A 22,814-nucleotide genomic window follows, 5' to 3' on the forward strand; every position below is an offset into this window, starting at 1 on the left:
AGGAATTGGCTTTCTTCCTGTTTTCTTAAGGTTTTAATTTTTAATCTTTTATTTATTTATTTTTTAATGTTTATTTTATTTTTGAGAGAGAGGGAGATGCAGTGTGAATGGGGGAGGGGCAGAGAGAGAGGGACAGAGAATCTGGAGTAGGCTGCAGGCTCTGAGCCATCAGCACAGAGCCTGATGAGGGGCTCAAACTCGCAAACCTTGATATCATGACTTGAGCCAAAGTTGCTGCTCAACTGACTGAGCCAGCCAGGTGCCCCTATTTTTTATTATAAACAATTTCTGAATACTACAGAATGCCTTTGTAAACTTCTTAAAATTATTGGATCTACTTTTTCATCTTATTTTTTTGAGGAACGCTATCATAAATATGTCTGTTATTATACTGTCACCCCATTCTTAGTGTAAATACTAGTATCATTAAATACTAGTTAATAAATATTAATATTATTTCAGTTATGGCTAGATTTTCTTTGCTAGCATGTTTTTTAGAATCTTTACATAAATTTAATGAAAAATCAGCTGATATTTTTCTAACTTTTCTTCTTTTGTAATTTTGTTTCAGTTTTAGAGAAGCCCTGTAAAACAACTTAAGAAGTGTACTTCTCTTTTTGATGTGGAAGTATTTATTTAAAGTAGAGCTCATCAGTTTCTTAGAAGTTTTGTAAGACCTGTCTACAACGATTTGGGTCTATTAACCTTTTCTGCTGTTAGGTATGACAAATAAAAATTAATTTCTTGAATTTTTATGGATCCATTCAGCTTCTTACTTTATTGTGTCTTAATTTACCTTTTCTGGAAAAATTTCCATATATTTCCTGTGTTACGTATGATATTCTCCGTTTTTTTTTTCTGTATATTTTTGTCTGTATTTATTGTACCTTTGTATTTCTGACACTGTCTTTGTGCTAATTCTGTTTTTTTCATTTTCAGTCTTGCTGAATGTCTGTGATTTGATTCGTCCTGTTAAAGGGCCAGCGTTTGCTTTAATGACCTGCTCAGTCCTTTGTTTCCTTACCATTTTATTCGTGATTTCTTTTTAAAATTTTTTTTTCAACGTTTTTTATTTATTTTTGGGACAGAGAGAGACAGAGCATGAACGGGGGAGGGGCAGAGAGAGAGGGAGACACAGAATCAGAAACAGGCTCCAGGCTCCGAGCCATCAGCCCAGAACCTGACGCGGGGCTCGAACTCACGGACCGGGAGATCGTCACCTGGCCGAAGTCGGACGCTTAACCGACTGCGCCACCCAGGCGCCCCTCGTGATTTCTTTTTAATCTTTATTATTTGCTTACTTCTTTTTATGTATTGGTTTACTGTTCTGACTTCTCAAGTTGAATGCTTAGTTCATACGTTTTTCTTCCTTGTTTTTGTATGTGTTGTACATATATACTTGTATATGTATATGAATTATGTATGTGCATTTATTGATTGATTGATTTATATTTTTCAATTTTGAGTTGAGATGTGAGGCAGTCTTTCTGCTAGTGGATTTCTAATATTAACACTCAGTAGCCAGAGAATGAGGTGTATATAATACGTTTCTTTGGATCTTTGTGATGTGGCTCATGTTTCTACATAGGTAGGCCAAGTCCAGAAATAAAAACATCATTAATCTTTGTAACGTTAGTTAACCCTTGCAATTCAAAATTCACTTAACCCCTATAGTTCAGAATCCCTACCATTCTAGTCTCTCCTTCCTTTGAAGAGGCAGCACAGCACAATGGTTAATAATTCTGATTCCAGAGTGAGTCTGGGCACTCCTATCTTGTGGCCACGTGCTGACTGTGACTTTGGACAAGTCATTTAAGCTCTATGTTCTTTTGTTTCACTGTCTGTAAAACAGGGATGTTGATAATTACAGGGCTGTTGTTATGATTAAATTAGTTACTTATATACAAAAATCCCTCACAATAATCAAAATCTTTACATTAATCCTGACATAAAATTGATCTGTATAAATTTAACTATTATAGTTACATTCGATATCTAGAGCATCCTTTTATTTTTTTAAATTTAGTTCAGCCATGTGTTAAAATATCTATCCAGCATTCTCTGTACACATAGCAGAAGTGGTACATCTCCTTCCATAGTAGTTCTGATGGCCATGTTGCCCAAATTCCTCTACCAACATTCATCCCTCCAGAACTGTGGATGTTGTCTTTTCCATTACTAACACCCCCCTTTCACTTTACTGCCATTTATGCAATTATATTTGTATTTCTCTACAAATACACTGACTTTATACCGTCTTGAATCAAAGCCCAAGTGATCTCAATAGCCAAGAGCTTGCAAGGGATAAAATTTTTCTGAAATGTGGAACATGCAGAGTCGGAGGAAAATAATAACAAGAAAATTAACTTATGGGAAGAAAGATATATGGGATTAATTTGCTGAAATCATAATAGTTTACTGAGGAAAAAAAATGAGCCCAACAGATCATGTTGATTAAGTAATGAATTAGAAAATTTGTTCTACATCATCATATAGATCCAGCGTTTGAGAGTGTACAAATGGGGAGCTAATTTACAGTCTTGGTCTCCAGATGGGCACTGTCTCCTTTCACCTTGTACTGAGGGCCAAAGTCATGGCCAGCTGTCTTCACCCAATGACATGCAGACACGATAGGCGTCATTAAGCTGGAAAATCCAGCTTGCTTCTTACACTTCATTTCCAACCAGCCACCATTTTAATTGAAATTATATTCTCTTTTGGAGGATTTACAGGGCACAATTTAGTTGTTTTCATTTTTATTGAGATACCAAATGTTAAATGAGTGTGTTGTGCTAGCTAAGGTACTTTTCCAAGTTGGTCAAGAAGGGCTGGACTGCCCATGATTGCCTGAAGGAGAGAAAAAGAACAGAAGGTCACGATAGTAATCCCCAGAAGCCTTTAGTCCATCCCTTATTATGATTCTTTTTTCATCCTCTTCTGGGTACTTTTTGCCACTTCCTTTGGTTTATATTTGTGACCCTTATAATCTGTCTGCTAAAAATAGTCAGTGTGATCTTTGCCAAATCTGTTATGAAATTACATCATCTCTCTGTGCAAAGCACTTGAAATATTGTCCATCTCACTGGGCATAAAATATGTAAAACATTTACCATGTGACCACCAAGGTCCTTGTGATCAGGCTCCCCACTGCTTTTCTTAGGTCGTCTCAGCCATTTTCCCCAATCTCATCTGCCTCCAGCCTACCATCGTTTTGCAGTTCTTTAGACATGTTAATTGCATTTCTGCCTTAGGGTGTTGGTACTTGCTGTTCCCTGAGCTAGGACACTTTTCCCCCTGCCCATGATACCACAAGGTTCCCTCCCCAGTCTGTCCATTCTTTGTTCTGATTTTACCATTTTATCACTTCAGAGAAACTTTGCCTGATTAATCTATAGATAGCACTGCAGCATCCACCTTTTTGTGTCTCTTTAGTCTCCTTTATCTTTCTTCTTAGCTCTTATCCCTCTCTGACATAGGATATATTTCCTTGTGTATTTAGAGTCTGTTTCCACTCGCTAGAGTATGAGCTTTCTCAGAGCAAAGACTCCATTTGTTTTGCTTACTGGTAGATTACCAACAACTGGAACAGAACCTGGAACATAGTAACTGCTTGAGAAATGCATCACATCAATAATTCAATCCCCAAATGTGGTTCTACTGGACTAATTAGGCCTTAAAAGCTATTATACTGAGATATCTGTGCAATTATGGAACCAAATTGTCAGTAACTAGAGTATGGGTAAATATTTAAACTACTGAGATAAACATTATGATAAAATATAATTTAAATTATGTGTCTGAGAGGGATACTAAGAATTGTTTATAATGTAGAATGATATAAAGCTGCTATGAGGGAGTAAAATAATTGTTGGGTCTAACCTTGATGTACCCATTCTAAAGTAGTTTGCCTAATAATAATAATAATAATATGTTGAGATGGGTGCTTGAAGGGGTTTTGATACTTGAGTAGTATTTGCAGATCTGAGACCACACTCTGAGTGTTCTGAGATCCACACTGTGAGAACAGCTGGAGAACCAGAGTTGGCCTCACCACAAGCTTTACAGTCCCGGATAGATTTCATTACTGTGTGATGATGATAGCTCAAAGTAGTGAGGGAGTGCATGCCCTCAGAGAGGACCAAAGTCCTGCTTTCTCCATGGTCAGCTCCTCTGTGTTGTGTGTTTTCAGGATCTGAGGCACTGTGTGGTGACTGAGCGTGAGGGAGGGGCAGGCAGGTAGAGAATGAGAGATGAGTATAAGTAATAATGGAAGCGTGAGCACATTTCTATGTTAATAACTGCTACCGTGTGTCCTTCGTAGGTTATTACTTCCTGTCTTGGTTTGGCTTCTCTCACTGATTGATTGACGGATGGATGGATTGTGGAGGTAGAGGTAGGGGCCAGATGCACATTAAGTACAGTAAAAAAACAGCAACTGATCGCCAGACTACATCAACAAGGCACACTACTGTGACCGTCTCAGCTGTCAGCTGCCATGGGTCACTGGGCCTCACCCCCCGTATTACTCTCCCATTCACTTCACCTGCCAACATCTCTTGATACTTACTATTTTCAATTGCCAGGGAAGAGATAGAAGTATCTTGTCATGGATAGTCGTTCAATGGTGGGCATCTGGGCTCTAACATTTGGTTTTTCAAATGACTGTTGTACCTAAAACCAAAAAGAGGTGCTAGGTGAGGCCTACCTCTTAGGAATTCTCAGAAAAGAGTTTCCACCTCGAGCCCGAAAATTCTGGGCATGCAGGGTGCTCCCAGGACTGATGAGGCTCGTCCCATGGATACTCTAACTTCCTGCCACTGCTGCCTTCCCTCTTAAAAGTGACACCCTCTGTCACAATAGCTCTTTATCTCACATACTTTATATCTAATCCAAGGCCTTCCAAACTTCCATTTCCTGTTTTCTGATCTATAGGTCTAATGCCCCATTTTCCTTTGGGGTCTGTTCGTGAGAAGTCGGTCTCGAGAATTCTCTACGTTCTACATCCACCAGGGCTAACTCCTCAATTTAACGAGACTCAAATCCCAGGATTTTGTTCTTAAGTCTGGAACAATGAACAACTTTCACATCCCCTCCACCACCCTGACCTGAAGTCTTTTGACACGGACTGATCAATGAGATCCTACTTAATCTAGATCGACTATTGCTAGTCTTTTCCTAGAAATGCCCTTCAAAGTGCAGTGTATAAATCCTGTTCGTCAACTTGCTAAGTTCTTCTAGAGACCCTGACTCATGTCACACTGCAGTCTTCTCCAGTTTACTAATGGTGTAGCCTTCTTTTTCCATAAGAGTGTACCTGTCCTCTGTGTTTTTGAATGGAAACACAACACACTTTTCCATGTTCTTAATACCAATCCCTTTCTCTCTAAAAAGAGGGGAGGAGCATATATTTATTATTCATGCATTTATTCACTCAATGAATATTAATTCCTATGTGCCTGAATGTTGAGGTGTTTAGCAAATCCCTGCCTTCATTAAGGTCTCATTTGAGTGAGTGAATGCCGTTGAAAAAGAAACAAATAAACACATACCCTGAAGGCATGCATGCTTGCGGGAGCTACAGAGGGAAATAAACTAGAAGAAGGAGGACCCAGGTATGTCCTGAGCCGGGGAAGGAATATCACATCTTCCCTTCTGGACCACTCCATTCAAAGAATGTCTTCTCCTGTCTTCTCTTTCACATGTCCTCAGTCTTTGTCTTTACGGATCCTATCCCAGCAATCATCTCTCTTACAAGAGTGTAAATGCTCCAAAGCCTTATGTCACATATGTCTCGTTCGACCCCTTGTTGCCAGGATGGAACCCACCACCAAGTATGCCACCCAACCCTATTTATTTAATAAATTAAACAATGAAAATTAATCCAAATACCTCCCACTCTTTGAAATGTAAGAACTTAAATCCCATGAGAGACAAGCTTATATCTTCCATTATTGTTTAATATATTTTGATCTCCTGCTTCTACACATTGATATTTTTTTTCTGTATCAGGTTTTAAACACCTAGATGACAAAAACCAGGTGCCACTCTACTTGTGTTTGCCTGACATTTCTGCCACTGTCCCCTGAAAGGCACATAATAACAAAGCCCTCCTAAGCAACACGTGACTAGAAGAGGAGAGACAAGCTTACCTTCCGAAATACTTCCTCCAGATGAGAGCACCACGAATACTTTTGGAAGCACGTGATGAGTTGTGTAATGAAGAGAGATCCCTTGTTCACGTCTCTCCAAGACACATGATCTAAGGAGACAGGAAGCGGTCACCCTTGGGCTGTGGCCTTCGCCCTTAGGTTGCTTATATTTGTTTCTAAAGCATAGCGTGGTAATTCTCTCGACATGTTGAGGAGAAGCACTTATAACCCTTTTCCACAGAGAGGAAACAAACCAACACACCAAAAGCTAGTAGAGATTGACCTAATGGGGCAGCTCATCAGAATTGTGGGAGATGGCACTGTATTGTTAGGACGGACTGACTTTTTATTACATGCCCCGTGTTCATCTGCTTGAGAGATAACTGGAATTATCACATTTTACAGAGGCAAAAATAGAAGCTCAAATGGATTCAAGAATGTCCCCATGTTTACACAGGTGGCTCTTTGCAGATTTCATACTCTCCTTTCACAATATAGCAAATAAAATAGATGAACAGACCCAAAGGAAACTCTTGGAGGGGATCGATATGTTCATGGCATAGATTGTGGTAATGATTTCACAGATACATACTTATCTCCAAACTCATTACATCATATACACTATATATGCATAGTATTTTGTATATCAATTATGATTCCATAAACGGGTTAAAAAAGATGAAAAATAAAAATTTGCAAATTAAAAGCACTCAAATGTCAGCCTTCTTCAGGTGATTATGTTGAGCTCAAGAATTCTACACTGTTCTATTAGTAGGGTCTAATAAGCCCCCTAGTACCATTTTGTACTCCTCTAACAGGGCATCCAAATCCCTTGCTGGGGTGTGTGATGGCATACCTACAGAAAGTATCAAATGGGAAATACAGAGGCAAGGCTTGCCCTGGATCCCTGGAAAAGGGCAGCCAGTCCCCAGGATCCATAAAAACTCTTCTCAAAATGTTGACTGGATTCAATAGAAAACTGAATCCATCATTTATGTTAAAATGGCTTATGGTCGGGGGGTTCCTTCCATTAGGTTGTTTTAATGTTTGGTGTGCCTTTGACTATAAAGCATAGCACTTATAATAAAAGCACAATTTTAGAACGTATGGGGGATAAAAGAATCTTTATCCCCATAGAACAGACAAGACAAAACATAAAAGACATCAACCCTTAAAATTTGCTTTAGGTCATTGTTGCACAGAGCCTGTCTTGATTTTCTAGAATCACTCAGAGCTGGCCTCGGGCCCCCCAATCCCTGTCCGCAACAGAAGGACACGTACGTGGGGTCGAGGAGCAGAAAGCGATGAAGTCCTTCTCCACGTGGACCTTGTAAATGGCGTCGTCCTCTAGGTTGTCACCCACCTGTGAAAGGCTGCTACCCATCTGTGAAGTGCTGTCCATTGGGGCCGCTGGAGAGTCACTGATCAACAGTTCCCCCAAATTTTCTGTGGAGACATCGACTTGCTGCACACTGTACAGCTCCGAGTATGCCTGGTCCAATGACCCACCTCTTTCTTGTTAAATATTTATTCTAACCAGTTTCACACACACACACACACACACACACACCACTCTGCCTTTCTCTCGTGTTGTTGAGCAATGTGCCCACTAATGGTGAGAATGTCATAAAACTGGAAGAACCCATTTGCTAAGACCAACAAAGGAGTTAAAGCCTCACTTGCATCATTTCAGAGAGCAGACTTAGATTTTTCGCTAAATAATTTTTGTTTCCTTTTTATCCCCCCAAATGCCACTCCACAAAACCTAAAAGACCCTGGATTAAGTCAAGTAGAGATGTGTCAGTTGACAGGGCATATTCTCATGCTACCAGCCCCCTAGGTGGACTCTCCTAATAGTTCAGTTTGGTTTCTATGGCCTGAATTGGGTCTACAATCGTTCCCTCTAGAAAAAAAGTACACATCACAATTCTCTGCAAACAGCTTCATCTCAGAACTCACCACCTCTGCAGGCCTGGACGATGATGACCTTGGGCTTGTCCTTTAGACTAAGGCAGTTGCGGTTGTTGAAAATCTGGAAGATGGTGTCATAAGCCAATACATCTGGGTCTCCTTCAGCGCTGTACTTCGTCCCACAGATTCCACTCAGGATGCCATGAGACATGAACACCAGGAATGTGCTGTCCGAGGACTTGTGCTCTGGACGGGCAGCAAATGCCCTCAGCTCTGATTCCATGTCCTGAAAAAGACCTCCAAGTCTCACTTTGACAGGGACAAGCATTTCAATTAGCCTGACCTCCTACTCCTCATGCACAGTGTAAGAAGCATCCGTGGCATTCCACGTGCTGTGCCTTTTCCTGGTGGCTGCCCATCTTCCTATCATGGAGCAGTGGGTGGAACTTTCTGCTCCTGACGACACTATGTAAACCATCCTCTGGATACATGTTGCACTCGCCTCCCGTCCCTTATGCAGTTTTTACTTTCCATCTCTGTCTTTTCTCTCATTACCTGATCAGAGTTTTGTGTCATAAAGGCATCACACAGCTTCCCTTGTAAAACCCATCCCACCGTGCTTAGAATGAAATCGAACCGTGGATGTACGAACACCCCCTCTCGCCCTGCCTCCTCCTCTCCTGGGCTGTGGTCACCATAGTCTTTCTGTGGTGTTCCTGTGCCAGCTTTCCCATTGCATTCAGACTTGTCACTTGGAATGTATTTCATCCACGCCTTTCTGAACCTGTCTTGTTCCATGCACTGGTGTGCCTCGTTCTCTGTTATCTCCTCAGAGAGGTTTCTCTCGACCACCCCGTCCAATGTTCTTGCTCCCCACTCACCAGTTTGCTCTCATGTTTCCTTTTCACTTGCTTTTGATTCTTTTCGGTCTTCTAGAGACACCCTGAAATTTTCTGTTTCGCTTACAGATTGATTACTCTCGCTAAGTGCACCTAGATCGTAGCAGGTGGGAGCTTCCTGTCTCATTCACAGATCTGTACCCAGTGCCAGGAATAACCCCTGGGACACAGTTGGGACTCAGTACATTCGTGGCAAGTACATTCTTGCTAAACGCTCGTTACTCTAGAGTTTTCTGGGCAGTGTTGGGGCCAAGTCCTAACCATCCCACTTTGGAACATGCCGATCACTTTGTTCATTTATGGAACTGACGACAATTAGAGCTCAAAAGAGGCATAGATTTTACTTTCCAATACTTTCATTTTATAAATACAAACACACACACACACACACACACACACACACACACACAGCTTAAGGTTGTCAAAATATTTGCCTAATATGGTAACACTAATGTGTTAGTAGCAGTATGGATGTTGAACATATACTTGTTTGGGGCAGGTTAGGGGTCCCTACCTTAGCAGTGAGTTCCTCTTTTATGTGCACACTGTAGCCAAGGTCTGTAAGCAGCCTCCTCATCCCTGCAACGTCAAGGTCAGCTCCCTTCCTGAGAGAAAGATGATCGAACGTCGTATTGCATATGATGAGAGCCAGACGAGTACGATCCTTTCTCTCCTTTATTGGGTAGATCTGCCAGAAATGGATTTGCAGTGAGTTCAGTTTGTCTCCCTCTCCTTTGAAAGCCTCACCCACCAGTCCCTGTTACGTTCTAAGGGCTCATGTAGCTGTCCCAGCCCCTGAACCAGAAGACCCTGCCTTTCTTAACTGTTTACAGTGGATTGAGTTGACAATGGAAAGAATTACAAATTGGAAGTAAATGATCTTTTTTTTTTTTATTTTTTTTTTCAACGTTTATTTATTTTTGGGAGAGAGACAGAGCATGAACGGGGGAGAGGCAGAGAGAGAGGGAGACACAGAATCGGAAACAGGCTCCAGGCTCCGAGCCATCAGCCCAGAGCCCGACGCGGGGCTCGAACTCACGCGAGATCACGCGAGATCTTGCGAGATCGTGACCTGGCTGAAGTCGGACGCTTAACCGACTGCGCCACCCAGGCGCCCCGTCAATGATCTTTTAAGAGCCTGGAACAGGACCCAGTATATATCTGCGATGGTTACTCAGGAATCTTGAGGGCCCTCGAATATTTCCTACTGTCTCTTCCTCTCTCTTCTCTGCCTGGTCTCATCTTTCTTAGAATTCAACATTCAGATCAATTTTTGTCAAAGCCGGGAGACACCTGCCAGTGGCCCCGGGCTAAAAACGATTGCATCAGTGATCCTTTGCTTTGGTAACATTATTATTCTGGTACTGGTTTTTGAAAACATAGCAACATATAGTGCTATGCAGGCTTCAATTCTATTTTAAAAATATGCATTATATCTAGGATTTTCACTAGAATGCAAACAATTATTACTTGGCCATATTCTCTTTACATATTTTGCATCCATGACTATGGCTAAAATCGCCATAAATCACAAATAGATACTAGAACAAATAGATGAACAAAGTGAGACATGTGCATTTTATCATGGGGTTGAAAGAGAATTAGAGTCTATGTGAGGCCCCGTGATTTCCTCCTTGCCCAAAGCATCGATGGGTAAGATGACCACTGCCCCCACTCCCCACACTTTGCAGGTAGTGCTTTAGGAAACCGTGTATTTCGTGAAAACAGTTGTTTCTCTCTTATTCTCTATTGCACGGACGAGCACAGCACCTCTTCAGCCCTCTGTTTACACAGTTTCACGAAGTTTTCACGAGGACAGAGCTTGAGAGCATCTACCAATTCTTCTGGCTCAGCCGGCCCAGGCATGTTATTCACGCTAGCTGCAGGACACATCACATGACATAAATTATGAGATCTGCCTTTGCGACCCACTTACCACTTCAGAAACTGACAAAGAAGGGAAACTGTGGGCAGAAGATTTTTTTAACACGTAAGGGTTATGACTGTATCTAACCTCTAGGGTGAGGAGATGTATTTTGACTAGGAAAGAAGGGGGGGATTTTTAGTAGAGAAAGAAGATCCACCTGAAAGTGCAATAGTAGATTCTGCTAATTCTGAAGAAAACGCCTTGATGATTTGGGGTCAAATTTAGCCTTTCCACCTTCAGCAGAAACAGTTTGATTTTTCTAGTGGTTTTACTGTAGGGTCCTCACTCATCCAAGTAGACTTTCTATCGTCTCCGAGCAAGGACATGTTGAGCTAATATCTATTGGAGGGCTAGCCATTAGAAATGTAATTGGGCCACCTGTGCAAGTCAAAATTTTATAATGTCCATGTTAAAAAAAAAAAACAGCTAAAAAGAAACAGATGACATTAATTAATATTAATTGGCATTAGTACTAACATTAGCACTACATCTTAACATGATATGTCCAAAATATCACCCTTTCGGCACGTGTTACCAGCCAGGAGTCAGGCACCCAATAGCCAGGTATGGCTAGTGGCCGTCCTGTGGGACGATGTACAAGTTTGAGCCCATTCTTATTTCATGCAAAACACCCCAGACACGTAATGGGATCTTGAATTGTGTACCATCCAGCTGTCACTTGGCCCAGACTCTTGACCTTTCCAGAGGAGACAGGCTTTGGTGACTTGTCGCCAAGTTGTGATGTCAGCTATGTAGAGGGTCACTGCTGTGTCGTAACTCTAGGGCTCTGTCCAGAGACTCTACTGTGCTCTGGTGACACTTGCCCCCAGGTTGCTGAGTAACTCGCGCTCAGTTTTCAACCAGGTTTAAAAATGTGAGGAAATCCCTCCTCCCTTGTGGAGAAGTTTGTCTCCGGCTCATCCTGACCCACTCCCTGGAGAAATGTAGTGCTCTCAGACCCGGCTTGGTCTCACTTGACGGAGATTGTGCAAGACACTTGGAAAGTCCAGAGCTCCCCCCCACCCCGCACCCCAGAGAAATGAGGAAGAAGAATTCACAAACAGAATTTAGAAGTTTGCCAAGAGCTATTCGAAAAGGAAGGATTTTGTCTATGAAATGGGTAAACCTTTGTGTTCACTTACATGGACCAAGAACACCTATGATTTTATTTAAATGAGAAAAGCAATGTTACCCTGTATAAAATTTTCAGTTGTTTATATTCTACACTTTTTTTTTCTATTTCATTCATTTGTTTCCATTAGTTTTTACATAATATTTTTCTGATAAATGTCTTTCTAAATGCTAAAAATCTGGAGAGGCAGCAGATTACAAGTCTTTAGGAAACCCAGCTTTCTGAATCTTTTTTGAACAGTGACACATGCTCTTCCTTTGTATTCCAGAAGATTCTGCCAGTGGGAGGACATATAGGGTCCTGGGATAGTCTCTGGTCAGAGAGTACGTTTTCTCATCAAAAGAGTTCTCGGTTTCCAGATTGTGTCCAGCTTTGGCGAACACTCTAACTTAACAAATGTTGGCTCCTAATGACCATTATGTATCTACAAATAGATACTGTGCTTGCAGATGAAATTGGGAATAGATAGGATTTCCATCTCATATTTAATGGTAAGGTTGGCATGGAGATTAATCCATTCAGTACCACATAATAAATATTATAGTGCAGCCTGCTTCCCAAAGGGGTTTCTACTCACCTAGCAGCACAGTGGAAACAAATGAGAGAATTAAGAGTTGAGATAAAAATTTCAATGTGTTTGTCTTATCTGTTACCTAATGAAATGCTCCGAGAACCCCTTAAACTGATACAAAAAGAGAGGGTCTGGTACCAGGTAAGACAAAGCCAGCCCTTTGGGAGGTAGGAACCCAAGTAGTTATTTTTTTGTAGGAATAACCAGTGTGTGGCACGTCAGCCTGCCCAAGTGTGAGCTTGTTACACGAAATGAACTAGTAGCTTGGATTCCTCCTCTCCCCACTCCCCTCAGTACCATGCTAGGAACCCTCAGAACCCTATCCATGTCCAGAAGGCTTGGCCAATGTCTAGAAGACCTGGCCAAGGTCTTTATGTCCTACAGAAGGCCAGCTCACCCAGCTTCCCCACCTGCCTGCATTCTGGGATCTCTCTGGAGGCTCCGTGTGCAGAGGGATCCCATGGAACCCCTGTGCCTGCCTCCCACCTGCCATGGATTTGGCTGATGGCCTAATGTATTTTCCATTTAATGTGCATTGTGATGCCTGGAGTTGCTAAAATTATTTTGAAGCTCCCATGACTTCGTTTTTGATTCCCATTTGCTGAATTATCGCTGATTTTTTTTAAATCCACATTGTCTCCATTCCATGTCAGATTTAAGGGAAAGTAATAAACCTGCCGAAGGTCCAATTTAAATATTAATGAGGACACGGCCCAGGCCACCACGTTGGACGTCCATCAGACTGGTGTGTGTGTCCTGCTGGTCAGGGGCGCCCCACCTCTAGAAAGGACTCATTGAAAAAACTCATTTGCTATAGTGAAGTCTCTACAATTTCTGTTATCGTTTGTTAATTATTGCTTACTTTTATCAGTATATTGATAAGCTCTGGTATGCAGGACTGAGAGTTCAGGTTAAACACTGTCGTAAATTAAGTGTGCCACTAGTGACCTTGGACCCGGCGAGATTTGGGCTCTAGTAATATTTATAATTCAATGTAGACCAGAAGTTTTAAAATGTCCTAATAGATTGGACACGTTATAGGTGTTCTTCTGATCCTATTTTGTAACTTGCAGAAATGAGTGAGCCCTAGAAAGGTCTAAATATCAGAAGCAAAATCATAATTATGATAAATAACCTTTGTTGCCTGCACATTCTTCATTTGTTGTATTCATCCTGTATTAATTACGTGCCTGCTATGTGGCCGGCACTCTGCTGAGAGAGATTACTCACTTGTGAAGAAAACACTTGTGCTCTGGGTGAAGAGACTTGGTGGATTATAATCCTGTGTAATCAGAAGGGAACCCTGGAGAAGAGTGACTGTCTTAGCACAGAGGTTACCAAAATTGTCACCATTTCAGAGATGCTGAGACTGGTGCCCAGGGAGAGAAAGAAGCTTGAATGAAATCACAGTGTGTCTACAGTGACAGGACCTGGGTTCAAGGTCAAATATCCCTCACTGCCAAGTGTCCACAAGTACCTCTTTCTGAGAGCAACGTACATGTAAAGACTTGGCTTCTTAGCTCATTGGGGATTGGATCCCTGCCAGCAAAAGACAAGATGGCCTCCAAAAGGACAACGACAGGTTTAGTGAAAACCACATTCTAGTAATGAAGGATGGCAGGATTATAGAGGACCCTGGAGGGGCTTTGGAGGTGACTAGACTCCAGAAAATTTGAGATGCCCATTGTAAGTGACTTCAGTTTACCTTCTAAACTGGTGGAATGCTTGTCCGTATTAAGGAAAGTTTGGACAATGGCTTGACCTGCCTCCTTGGGTTTCTGACGCACTGAGTTCAGAAAGACCCGGGGCTTGTCTCCAGGTTTGGCATCATGAAATTTTTTCTTTTCTGCTTCCTCCAATTTCAGGACATCTTTCTCCACCAAGTCTTGCAAAACGCCAGTAAGGAGCTCTTTGCCCACAGATTCCAAAATCTTAAATGGGTTTTTGTTGTGTTTGTCCTCTGTAGGAAATACAAAGACCCCTTCAACTATGGGCACAACTTAGAGTCTTGCTCTGTCTCTAGAAGGTTCTCCATTATGGGAAATAACCCTGAAAATGCCTTCTGACTATTTCACCATCTACCCCATAAACTACCTGTACTCTTGCACTGTACCTGTTGAGTTCTCTCAGGCCATCAAATTCACACTGGGCCCACGGGCTAGTATTTAATGGCTCATCACCACCTAAGATGAGGGGAGGGGCTTCTCATCTCTCCTCTGTGACACTGGGCCTAACGCTAACTTCCCAGCCACCCACTGCTTTTACATTTCTCTTTCTCACAGTGATGGTGATGGCCCATTTGTAATATCTGCTCCAAGGAAAGCCCATGCTGTTACCTACAGCTGTAAATTTGTTTCCACTAGAATGTACTATCTTTTCTTTCCTCTGTATGTAATTTCCTTGGTAAAAGCACCATGTCTTTGAATCCGCATCTCATTCCCACATCTGTGTGCTTCAGATACTGACAAACCTGCATATGCCTCCCGAATGTATAAGTTAATGAAGGAATGAGCGAATGCATCTAGAGTTCTGATGTTCTAAGATCTTGTCTCAAAAAGAATTCTTAATTGAAAATAATCTGATGACTCATCTTTCAGTATGGTAGATTAATTTGCTACTGTGTGGGATAGTGTTCTATCCCTTCTTTGCCGAAAGGGGTAAATGTAGTGTCATTTCCATCCCAAAATTTTCGGCTAGCTTTAATCTGATGGTGGAAATTCCTAAATACCTATTCTTTCATATTTCATGTACTTTCATAAGATCATTAAAAGCAGGAGCTTTGTTTGTCCTGTTCGTTACCTAGAGCAAGATCTCTGACACAATTGGCATCTGTCAAATATCTTTTTAATGACATGGTATGCCAGCAATGGTGATGAAATGAGTCAGTAAAATAGTATTTTAACTAACATTTACTGCATGCATCCTGAGTCAGCTACTGTGATGGCATTGTACCTAGGACGAAGTCAGACACTTCCAAATTCCTCATAAAGCTTAAAGTCCAGTGGGGGGACCTGGGGGAAGGATGGATCTGTTTTTTTCTTTTCTTTCCTTTCCTTTTTTTTTTTTAAAGACAAGAAAAGTATAGTAAATGGCTGAAGAATCCTAGGCCACTATAGAAATAGGGGTTCTGAAAAAGAGTAGGAGAAATAAAAGCGGAGAGCAGGGTCTGGATTTGAGAGAGGAACCAGTAAGCTTGGCCGCTTCTTGAGTGTCGGAAGTGAGGAGAAAGAAAGAACTGAAGATGATTTCAGGTTTCTGGTGTGAATGGGTGGTAGTGGTGTCATTAATCAGGACAGAGGAAACTGGAGGGGAAGCAGGGTGGGGGGAAGGATGACCAGTTAGGCTCGGGGCGCAGAGAGATAAAAGCTGTCTGAGGGAGCCATGAGAGATATGTCCAGTAGGCACTAGAACAGGGAAGTGTGGTGGTCAAGTGGGTAGTCAGGTTTGGGACACAGGTTTAGAACTTGTGAGCATAAACATGTTAGTAAAGCTACGGGGATGGCCTCTGCTAAAGCACGTGGATTAAGAAAAGGAAAAGGCATCCGACCAGTTCATGAGAATTACCCATTGCCCTCTCACCCTGAGGTCATCCCATGAACCTGTATATAGTTAACGTCAGGAAAGATGCAGTTCGATGTTCTTGCTTTGGAAATACTAGTACCTGGAAGAGGAGGAAACGCTACTTCAGAGTCCGTGGTGTTCTGAGAATTTCCAGATTGTGGGCCTGAGGAAAGATTAAGGACATTAAAATAGTCACTTCTCATGTCTCAGGAATCTTGGCCAGTGTGATAGAGGCTCCCCTTTGAAAGTATCCCCTGCAGGCCTGTTCAAGATGCGACTAGCTGAGAACCACACCCACCACCGAGAAGCAAAAGCCTATACACCTTCGTGGCAGAACAGATGAGTCTCTGAACGTGGCTCTTTCTGCTTTCTACGATGAAAGACAGCATCAGATGTAGCATCAAGAGGTCTCTTACTTTATAAGTTTCACGGTGGCTCGTGGGGTGACCCCTACTGCCTACCAGGTGTGTGCAAGGAGTGTCTCATGCAGAGCCGGGCCGGGCTTTAGAGATACCTAAAAAGGACAGGCATCTGCTCGTGGACACTTCACTTTGCCAAGACGTACCACAGCAGAAAATCAGGACGAGGTGACCTCCTGGTCGCCCCTCAATCAGTGTAAAGTCAGTTTCCCAAGTATCACAGAACAAGAGAGTGGCCAAGCCAGGGTATGAGTGCAAACCTGTCTTCGTTATCATCCATAGACTCTTAATCAAGTATGCCACATAGGGCGCTGCACGATAACACAGGTGCCGGGATCCCTAACCACCGCCTCAGTTGCAGTATTCGGTCGCATAAAATCACTCAACATATTAGTAAATCCTCTTCGGTAACTTTTTTGATTGTCAATTTTAAAGATAAGAATTTAATTGAAATTTGTGTAAGGTTTTATAAAGATCTCAGTAGAACAACACCCACCCGAGAAGCTTATTCCGAAAACTTTAAGAATTGGCATAAGCTGACAATTGAGAAATACTCCCCAACTCTTTTTTTCATGGTACCTATTGGAGACCAGATTTCCATATACAAACGGCGGTCCATTTCCCTGCTGCGAATGGAGGACAGCCGCAGGGAACCCCATAAAACTTCAAGCCCAAGGTAGCACGCTGCACTTGACCCATCCCACCCATCTAGACTGCTGGAGTAAATTAACCATCAGTAACTTCAAGGGCATTTTCTGGAGGAGGCCTTTTATGGTAATAGAAAGTCGGTCTTCTTATGACCAAGAAATTTCTCTTAGAAGGATCTCTCCCATTAGAGTGCATCCGAAAATTACATCTAATTGTCATGTTCGATGGGCCTACAAAGATTGGTAGAGAGATGAGGGAGAGACAAAGCCCTATACCCCTCACTGAGGAGGCACCATGGGACAACTTGAGAGGCACACCCCACACACGGGGAGTCACAGTGGGTTATACAAGTGCCTCTAGGGTCCATGAACTGTGGATGGAAAGGAATGGGACAAGGATGAAGGCTCTGGCTATTCTAAAAGTATTCTGGACCCTTATTGTCATTTGTTGGTTGTCTCTAATTTGGGGGGTATGTTAAATGAAAGAGTTACTGAAAGATAAATGAGAAGTTCATTACTCATTGGTAAATGCTTGCTGGGTCACTCAGCAGGCATAGGCTTCCCCCAAGCCCCAGGAGAAAAAGGCTTCTCATTTTCAAAGAACATCTTCTCTTTCTAAATGGCTTTGGCATGTGCAAGAGAGACCAGGGGCTGGACTCCCCTGGATCTCCTGTGTTTGCTGTGGGGAGGGACTAAGTGACCACAGGAGGGGCTGCTCAGATGTCTGAGCCCAGGATTAGGCCCTCAGAAGGACTGGAGGTGGGGGTTTGGGGAGGCTCACAGAATGGTCTGCAGCCGGGTCCCACACTAGTGGACAGTCTGACTTCGAAGAAGGTGGGAGGGGGTAACTAGAAGACAGAGTCCACTTAAAATCTTCACTTTTCTATAAGCGCTGAATTTATTCTCTGAGGGTTTCACCATCACCGAAATACATTTTATTCCTCCTGGAGAGCACAGTTTTGGAGAGGGGTTACAAAGTGAATTTGATTACAGACCTGAAGTTCTTATGTCAGATGACTGTGTTCCCTGGACTTTAACGAGAGAGAGAGAGAGAGAGAGAGAGAGAGAGACAGAGAGAGAGACATTGGCTGATTAAATGCCTTGCCAGGGTGGCTGAAGAATACAACATGAAACTTTTCAGGCTGCTCCCATGAACTGCAACAAATCAGCTGCCACATATTCAGGATGGGGAACGAGCTTCGATCCAAAGGAGGCTACTGAGGCCGGGAACAAAAAAGAAAGAGGAGACACAGAATAGAGCCACGGATAGAGAAACGGGGCCCCGAAGCCAGAAACCAGGAAGTTGTCCGCAAACTAACACGAGCAGGGAAGAAACCCAGTGTCAGGCACAGACACAGGGCCTACATGAACGTCAGTCTGAGTCATTGACTCTTACTTGAGGAGAGCCCCAGCGTCTCCGCAAGGTGGGTGTCTTCCTCACAGATGTGACAGATAAAGATCTGGCACGCCCGTGGCCCTTTTCGCAGGACGCTGTCGATCAGAGCTCGGGCCTTATCCATAACGGTAGCGTTTTCACATTTTACTCTCTCCATCTCCTCCTGGTTCAGCACATTTTTCTCAAAGAGTTCATCCAGCAAGCCGTTGACCGTCCCCATGCCGACTGAGTTGATGAACTGCTTCCTCTTGCCCTTCAGATCCTTGTCTGGTAGGAGAACAAGGGTTCCTCAAGTCACAAAAACGGGCTGCCTGCCTCTCGTGTCAGCAGCAAGGGGTAGCCTACTTTGGGTTGAATCAGTGGGACGCCCCCTCCATACAGTGCAGGAATCCTCCAGCCATGCACACCCGTCAGTGCTCCCTGGGCCTTGCCCATACGTGCTCCCCGGGCGGCCTGAAATCACACTGGCTCCCTGCCATTCCTATCTGGAAACCCGGCATGGTCCTGACATGCCCCGTGTTTACTCAACCCTGCATGGGAAGATAAAGAGGCAGCGCTCTGTTCTCCCATTCCCTGTGGTGCCCACCCCGGGCCGATCCCGCACCTTCTACCAGACTGTGGCCCTTCGAATTCAGTTAGGATTGCAAAACCGCAGGATACCAGTAAAGCCCCAGCTCCCTTCTGGCCCTTGCCTTTCCTTTCTGCAGGCTGTGGAATTCTCTGGAACCCCTCTCCTTTCCCCCTGTGCCCTCCCCCCTGCCTCTGTGCCCTCGCCCTCAATTCTGATCACCTGAACATTCCGAGAAGTAAAAGCCAAAACCGTTTTTCCCCAAGAGCTGTCCTTTTAAGACAGGGCGCGACTTACCGGCCATGGCTTTTTGCTGTCAGCCTCGGTGGTATGAAACCGAAAGCATTTTCCACCTTCCTTTTAGCAGGGTGTGTACATGTGTTGAGAAACAGCCACTGTTCACGCATTCGCATCCTGTTTTGTTTTCCTCCCCCTTCTGCTTCAAGAGACAGTCAGTTCTCTGAAACTTAGACTGCATCGGGGAGTGTATCTTCGGGAAATTTCTTTCACTTGCACTTGGAGAAGATCGGAGTAGGAAGAGAGGGGGCTCAGAGAGCCAGGAACCAGTGGGAAGAGCTGTATACAGTGAAACTCACACAGTGCAGACTTGCCCATTCATTAGGAATCAGCAGGTGTGGTGGGGAAACGTAACTTCTGCTTTGGCATCGTACTCAGTCCATTCTGGCTGGAACACAACAGCGTAGACTGATGGCTGATGAACCACAGGGGTTTGCTTCCCCCAGCTCCAGAGGCTACAAGTCTGGGATCAGGGCCCCAGCACCCGATTGGCGTTGTGGTGCTGGCCCCTCCCTGGGTCTCAGGCTGCTGACCTCTGGCCGTGTCCCCATGTGGTGGGAAAGGAGCTCTCTGGAGCCTAATTCTGTTCAGTTCTGCCCCTCATGACCTAGTCAGCTTCCAAGACCTCAGACCTCACCTCCCAAGACCATCAACCCTTTGGGCCTCAGCTTCTCGACCTACCATTCTGGGAAGGACACAGACATTCAGTCTATAGCATTTGGGGAAGTTGAGCCACGGCATCTTCTGTCCATCCTGCAGCTCCTGGCTGTGCTCCTGGGAAGTAGGTTTGCTTTCAGGGATGGACACACTTTTCCCCAGAATCTAGTGTTTTCTTTCCTGTTGCTCTTCCCTGACTCTAAATTTAGGGACACCGTAGAGGCTAAAAGCCCAGCTGCGGACTCCAAATCTCTGACTTAGCTTTGTGACCACTCATTCTTGGGCAAGATGCTGAAGTGTCCCCTGCTTTGCTTCCTCTGTCTGTGAAATGATTTCATAAATAGTGCACACTGACACGGTTCTGAGCATGAAGTGGGTGAAAATGTAGAAGCTGCATAGAACAGGGCCTGGCGGGTTGTAAGCCTATGATCAGCGCTATTGTTATTTGTAACACAAGTATTTCTCACTAGAAAAAATGGCGAAGGTTAATTATTCTCAGATTATCTAATTAAGCTCGTCTTTTTAGGTTGTTAACATCTGGGTTTAGTTGACACACGGTGTTACATGGGTCCCAGACTACAACCTAGGGATCCCAGAAGTACGCACACCACACTGTGCTCACCACAAGTAGCCACCATCTGTCACCGCACAACACTGTCCCAGCCCCACTGACTGAGTTACCTGTGCTGTGCCTTTAACTCGCCTCAGGTCAAGGTTACCTCTTGGGAGAAGCCTCCCGCCTCTCATCCATTCACTCAGTGAGGAAATACATACAATGACCTAGTCTGTCAGACACGGTGTCTAGATGCCAGGGGTTCAGTCAACACAGACCATGGCCCCCTGCCCTCGTGGTCGCAGACTCCAGAGGAGAAAGCAAACAGGAAACCTAACAGGTAACTAGGATATTCAGAATGTCCGAGCTGTGGTGAATGCTAAAGAGAACACAGGAAGTAGGAGAGTGGGCTGTGCCATACTGGAGGACGCACTGAAATTGAAGACACAGGAGAATGACAAGACCCAGAGAAGCCACTGCTTTCTGTAAGCACATATTCCATGTCCCAGAAGTCAAGTCAATAGAGCCATTTTATTTTCTAGATCGATTTTGTGGAAGATGGACTGATAAAAAGACTAAGAAAAAAATGCAGATATTAACCTTCACACTTATCAATTTATATAATGAAAATACTCTTGGGGGTCACCTAGGTGGCTCAGTCGGTTCAGCCTCCGACTCCTGATTTCGGTTCATGTCACGATCTTGGGTTGTGGGTTCAAGCCCTACATTGGACTCTGTCCTGACAGTGCAGAACGTGCTTGGGATTCTCTCTCTCTCCCTCTCTCTTCCCACCCCCCCCCACTCGTACTGTCTCTCAAAATACATAAATAAACTTTTTTAAAAAAAGATGTGTATGTAGCAAATTCCATAGAAATTTCATGGAAATTACATAGAAAACATCATCTTAACACACATTAATTGCAGCAGTCCAGTTATAACTGGAACGTAATGATTTAACAATGCTCATCTCAGAATTGCCTGTGCTAGCTGGGCTGTGCTATAGTATGAGTGTTAAGAGGGTGTGGAAAGCTGGTGTGTGGAAAGAGGGTGTATTCTGGCTGTGCCATTTTCAACACTTAGAAAGCCACATACCCTCTCATTTTCTCCAAAACGTACTCTTCTTGATATTTTTAGAGCTGTTCGGACCTCATGGTGAATGCATCTCAGTGAGAGCACTAACCAACTATAACATATTCTTTTATGTTTTCTTTGTCTGAACCTTCCCTTTGCTGCATCCTGTCATCTAGGACTTTGAGGTCTAACAGCCCTGGGGTGGACTTCCATTCATTAGATGTAGATCTTGGAAACCTTATTTTACATCTCTAAGCTTGGCTTTTCTCCCCCTTGTGGGAAGGGTGGGCTCATATTCTTACTTTTCAGGATGGAGTGGCCACAGTGCCTCCCACCTATAGCAGTCACAAGCTGTATCCTGGAAGCAAGGTCATGTGCAAATACACATTTTTGTAAAATGCTTCTGATTTTTTTTTTTTTTAATCTCATGTCCTGTCACAGCAAATGTGTAAGTTAGACAGTTACCTAAGCATGGATTCCATGTTACAGATGAGAAGACCCAGGTTCAGAGACTCAGGGAGCACAGGCTGTGGAGCCTGAGTCAGAAGCCAGCTCTCCTCCCCTTTCAGTCCTTCCTGCAGGTGGGGGCTACTCCCCGCCTCCCTGCTCCAGGGAGTGTGGAGTGTAGAAGCAGAGGATCTGGATGGACTCTGCACCTGCTGCTGCGAAACGAAGATAATGTGAGGAGATAAAGTATAAGCATTGAGAATAACTATAATGGCAATAAATGAGAGGATAGATAAAAGTGCTGTGAGAAAGCCAAGTAAATATGGCCCTCTGACCCGAAGCAATTAGGGAAGCTTGCAGAGGCTGGCGGGACCCAGTCTGTAGAATAGCAGGAGGCGGATGGTTTGTGGGTGGGTAATGGAGGAGAAAGAAGATAACTAACCTGAGAACTTTCTGTGTTCTAGGCACTGAAATAGGTTCTTTTACCCACTCACAATGCTGGAAAATTATTACTAGTAGCTCAGTTTTAAAGATCAAAACATGGAGGCCCAGAGTGGACAAGTCTCTTACTCAATAGCAGAGTCCATGAGTGTGTGGTATAATTTGATT

The 22,814-nt window shown here is 43.6% G+C and overlaps 1 protein-coding gene across 2 annotated transcripts; it reads right to left on the reverse strand.

Annotated features, from left to right (window-relative positions):
• Positions 1–2,391: 2,391 nt before the first annotated feature.
• Positions 2,392–19,733, reverse strand: LOC121020795 (caspase-1). Of its 2 annotated transcripts, XM_040460801.1 has the most exons (11): positions 19,478–19,733; positions 18,613–18,879; positions 16,251–16,313; positions 14,295–14,549; positions 10,730–10,839; positions 9,474–9,647; positions 8,109–8,346; positions 7,431–7,595; positions 6,150–6,259; positions 4,568–4,671; positions 2,392–2,847 (listed from the first exon to the last, which is right to left on the reverse strand). In XM_040460801.1, exons 1-10 carry the CDS (start codon positions 19,482–19,484, stop codon positions 4,573–4,575), a joined length of 1,488 nt encoding a protein of 495 aa, XP_040316735.1. In that variant the 5' UTR covers positions 19,485–19,733; the 3' UTR covers positions 2,392–2,847; positions 4,568–4,572. The 2 variants fall into 2 exon arrangements, with proteins under 2 accessions (XP_040316735.1, XP_040316736.1); XM_040460802.1 differs by lacking the exon at positions 14,295–14,549 and having other exon boundaries at positions 19,478–19,694.
• Positions 19,734–22,814: the final 3,081 nt, after the last annotated feature.

This window comes from Herpailurus yagouaroundi, unplaced genomic scaffold (genome assembly GCF_014898765.1).
Source record: "Herpailurus yagouaroundi ecotype Mexico unplaced genomic scaffold, PumYag 251, whole genome shotgun sequence".
Lineage (NCBI taxonomy): Eukaryota > Metazoa > Chordata > Mammalia > Carnivora > Felidae > Herpailurus > Herpailurus yagouaroundi.

Coding starts and splice junctions, on each gene's coding strand:
- LOC121020795 (XM_040460801.1), bottom strand. Junction 16,314..18,612: donor GACGCTGGGGCTCTCCTCAA/GTAAGAGTCAAT, acceptor ATCTTTCCTCAG/GCCCACAATCTGGAAATTCT. Junction 9,648..10,729: donor GTAAACAGAGGGCTGAAGAG/GTGCTGTGCTCG, acceptor CATTTCTGGCAG/ATCTACCCAATAAAGGAGAG.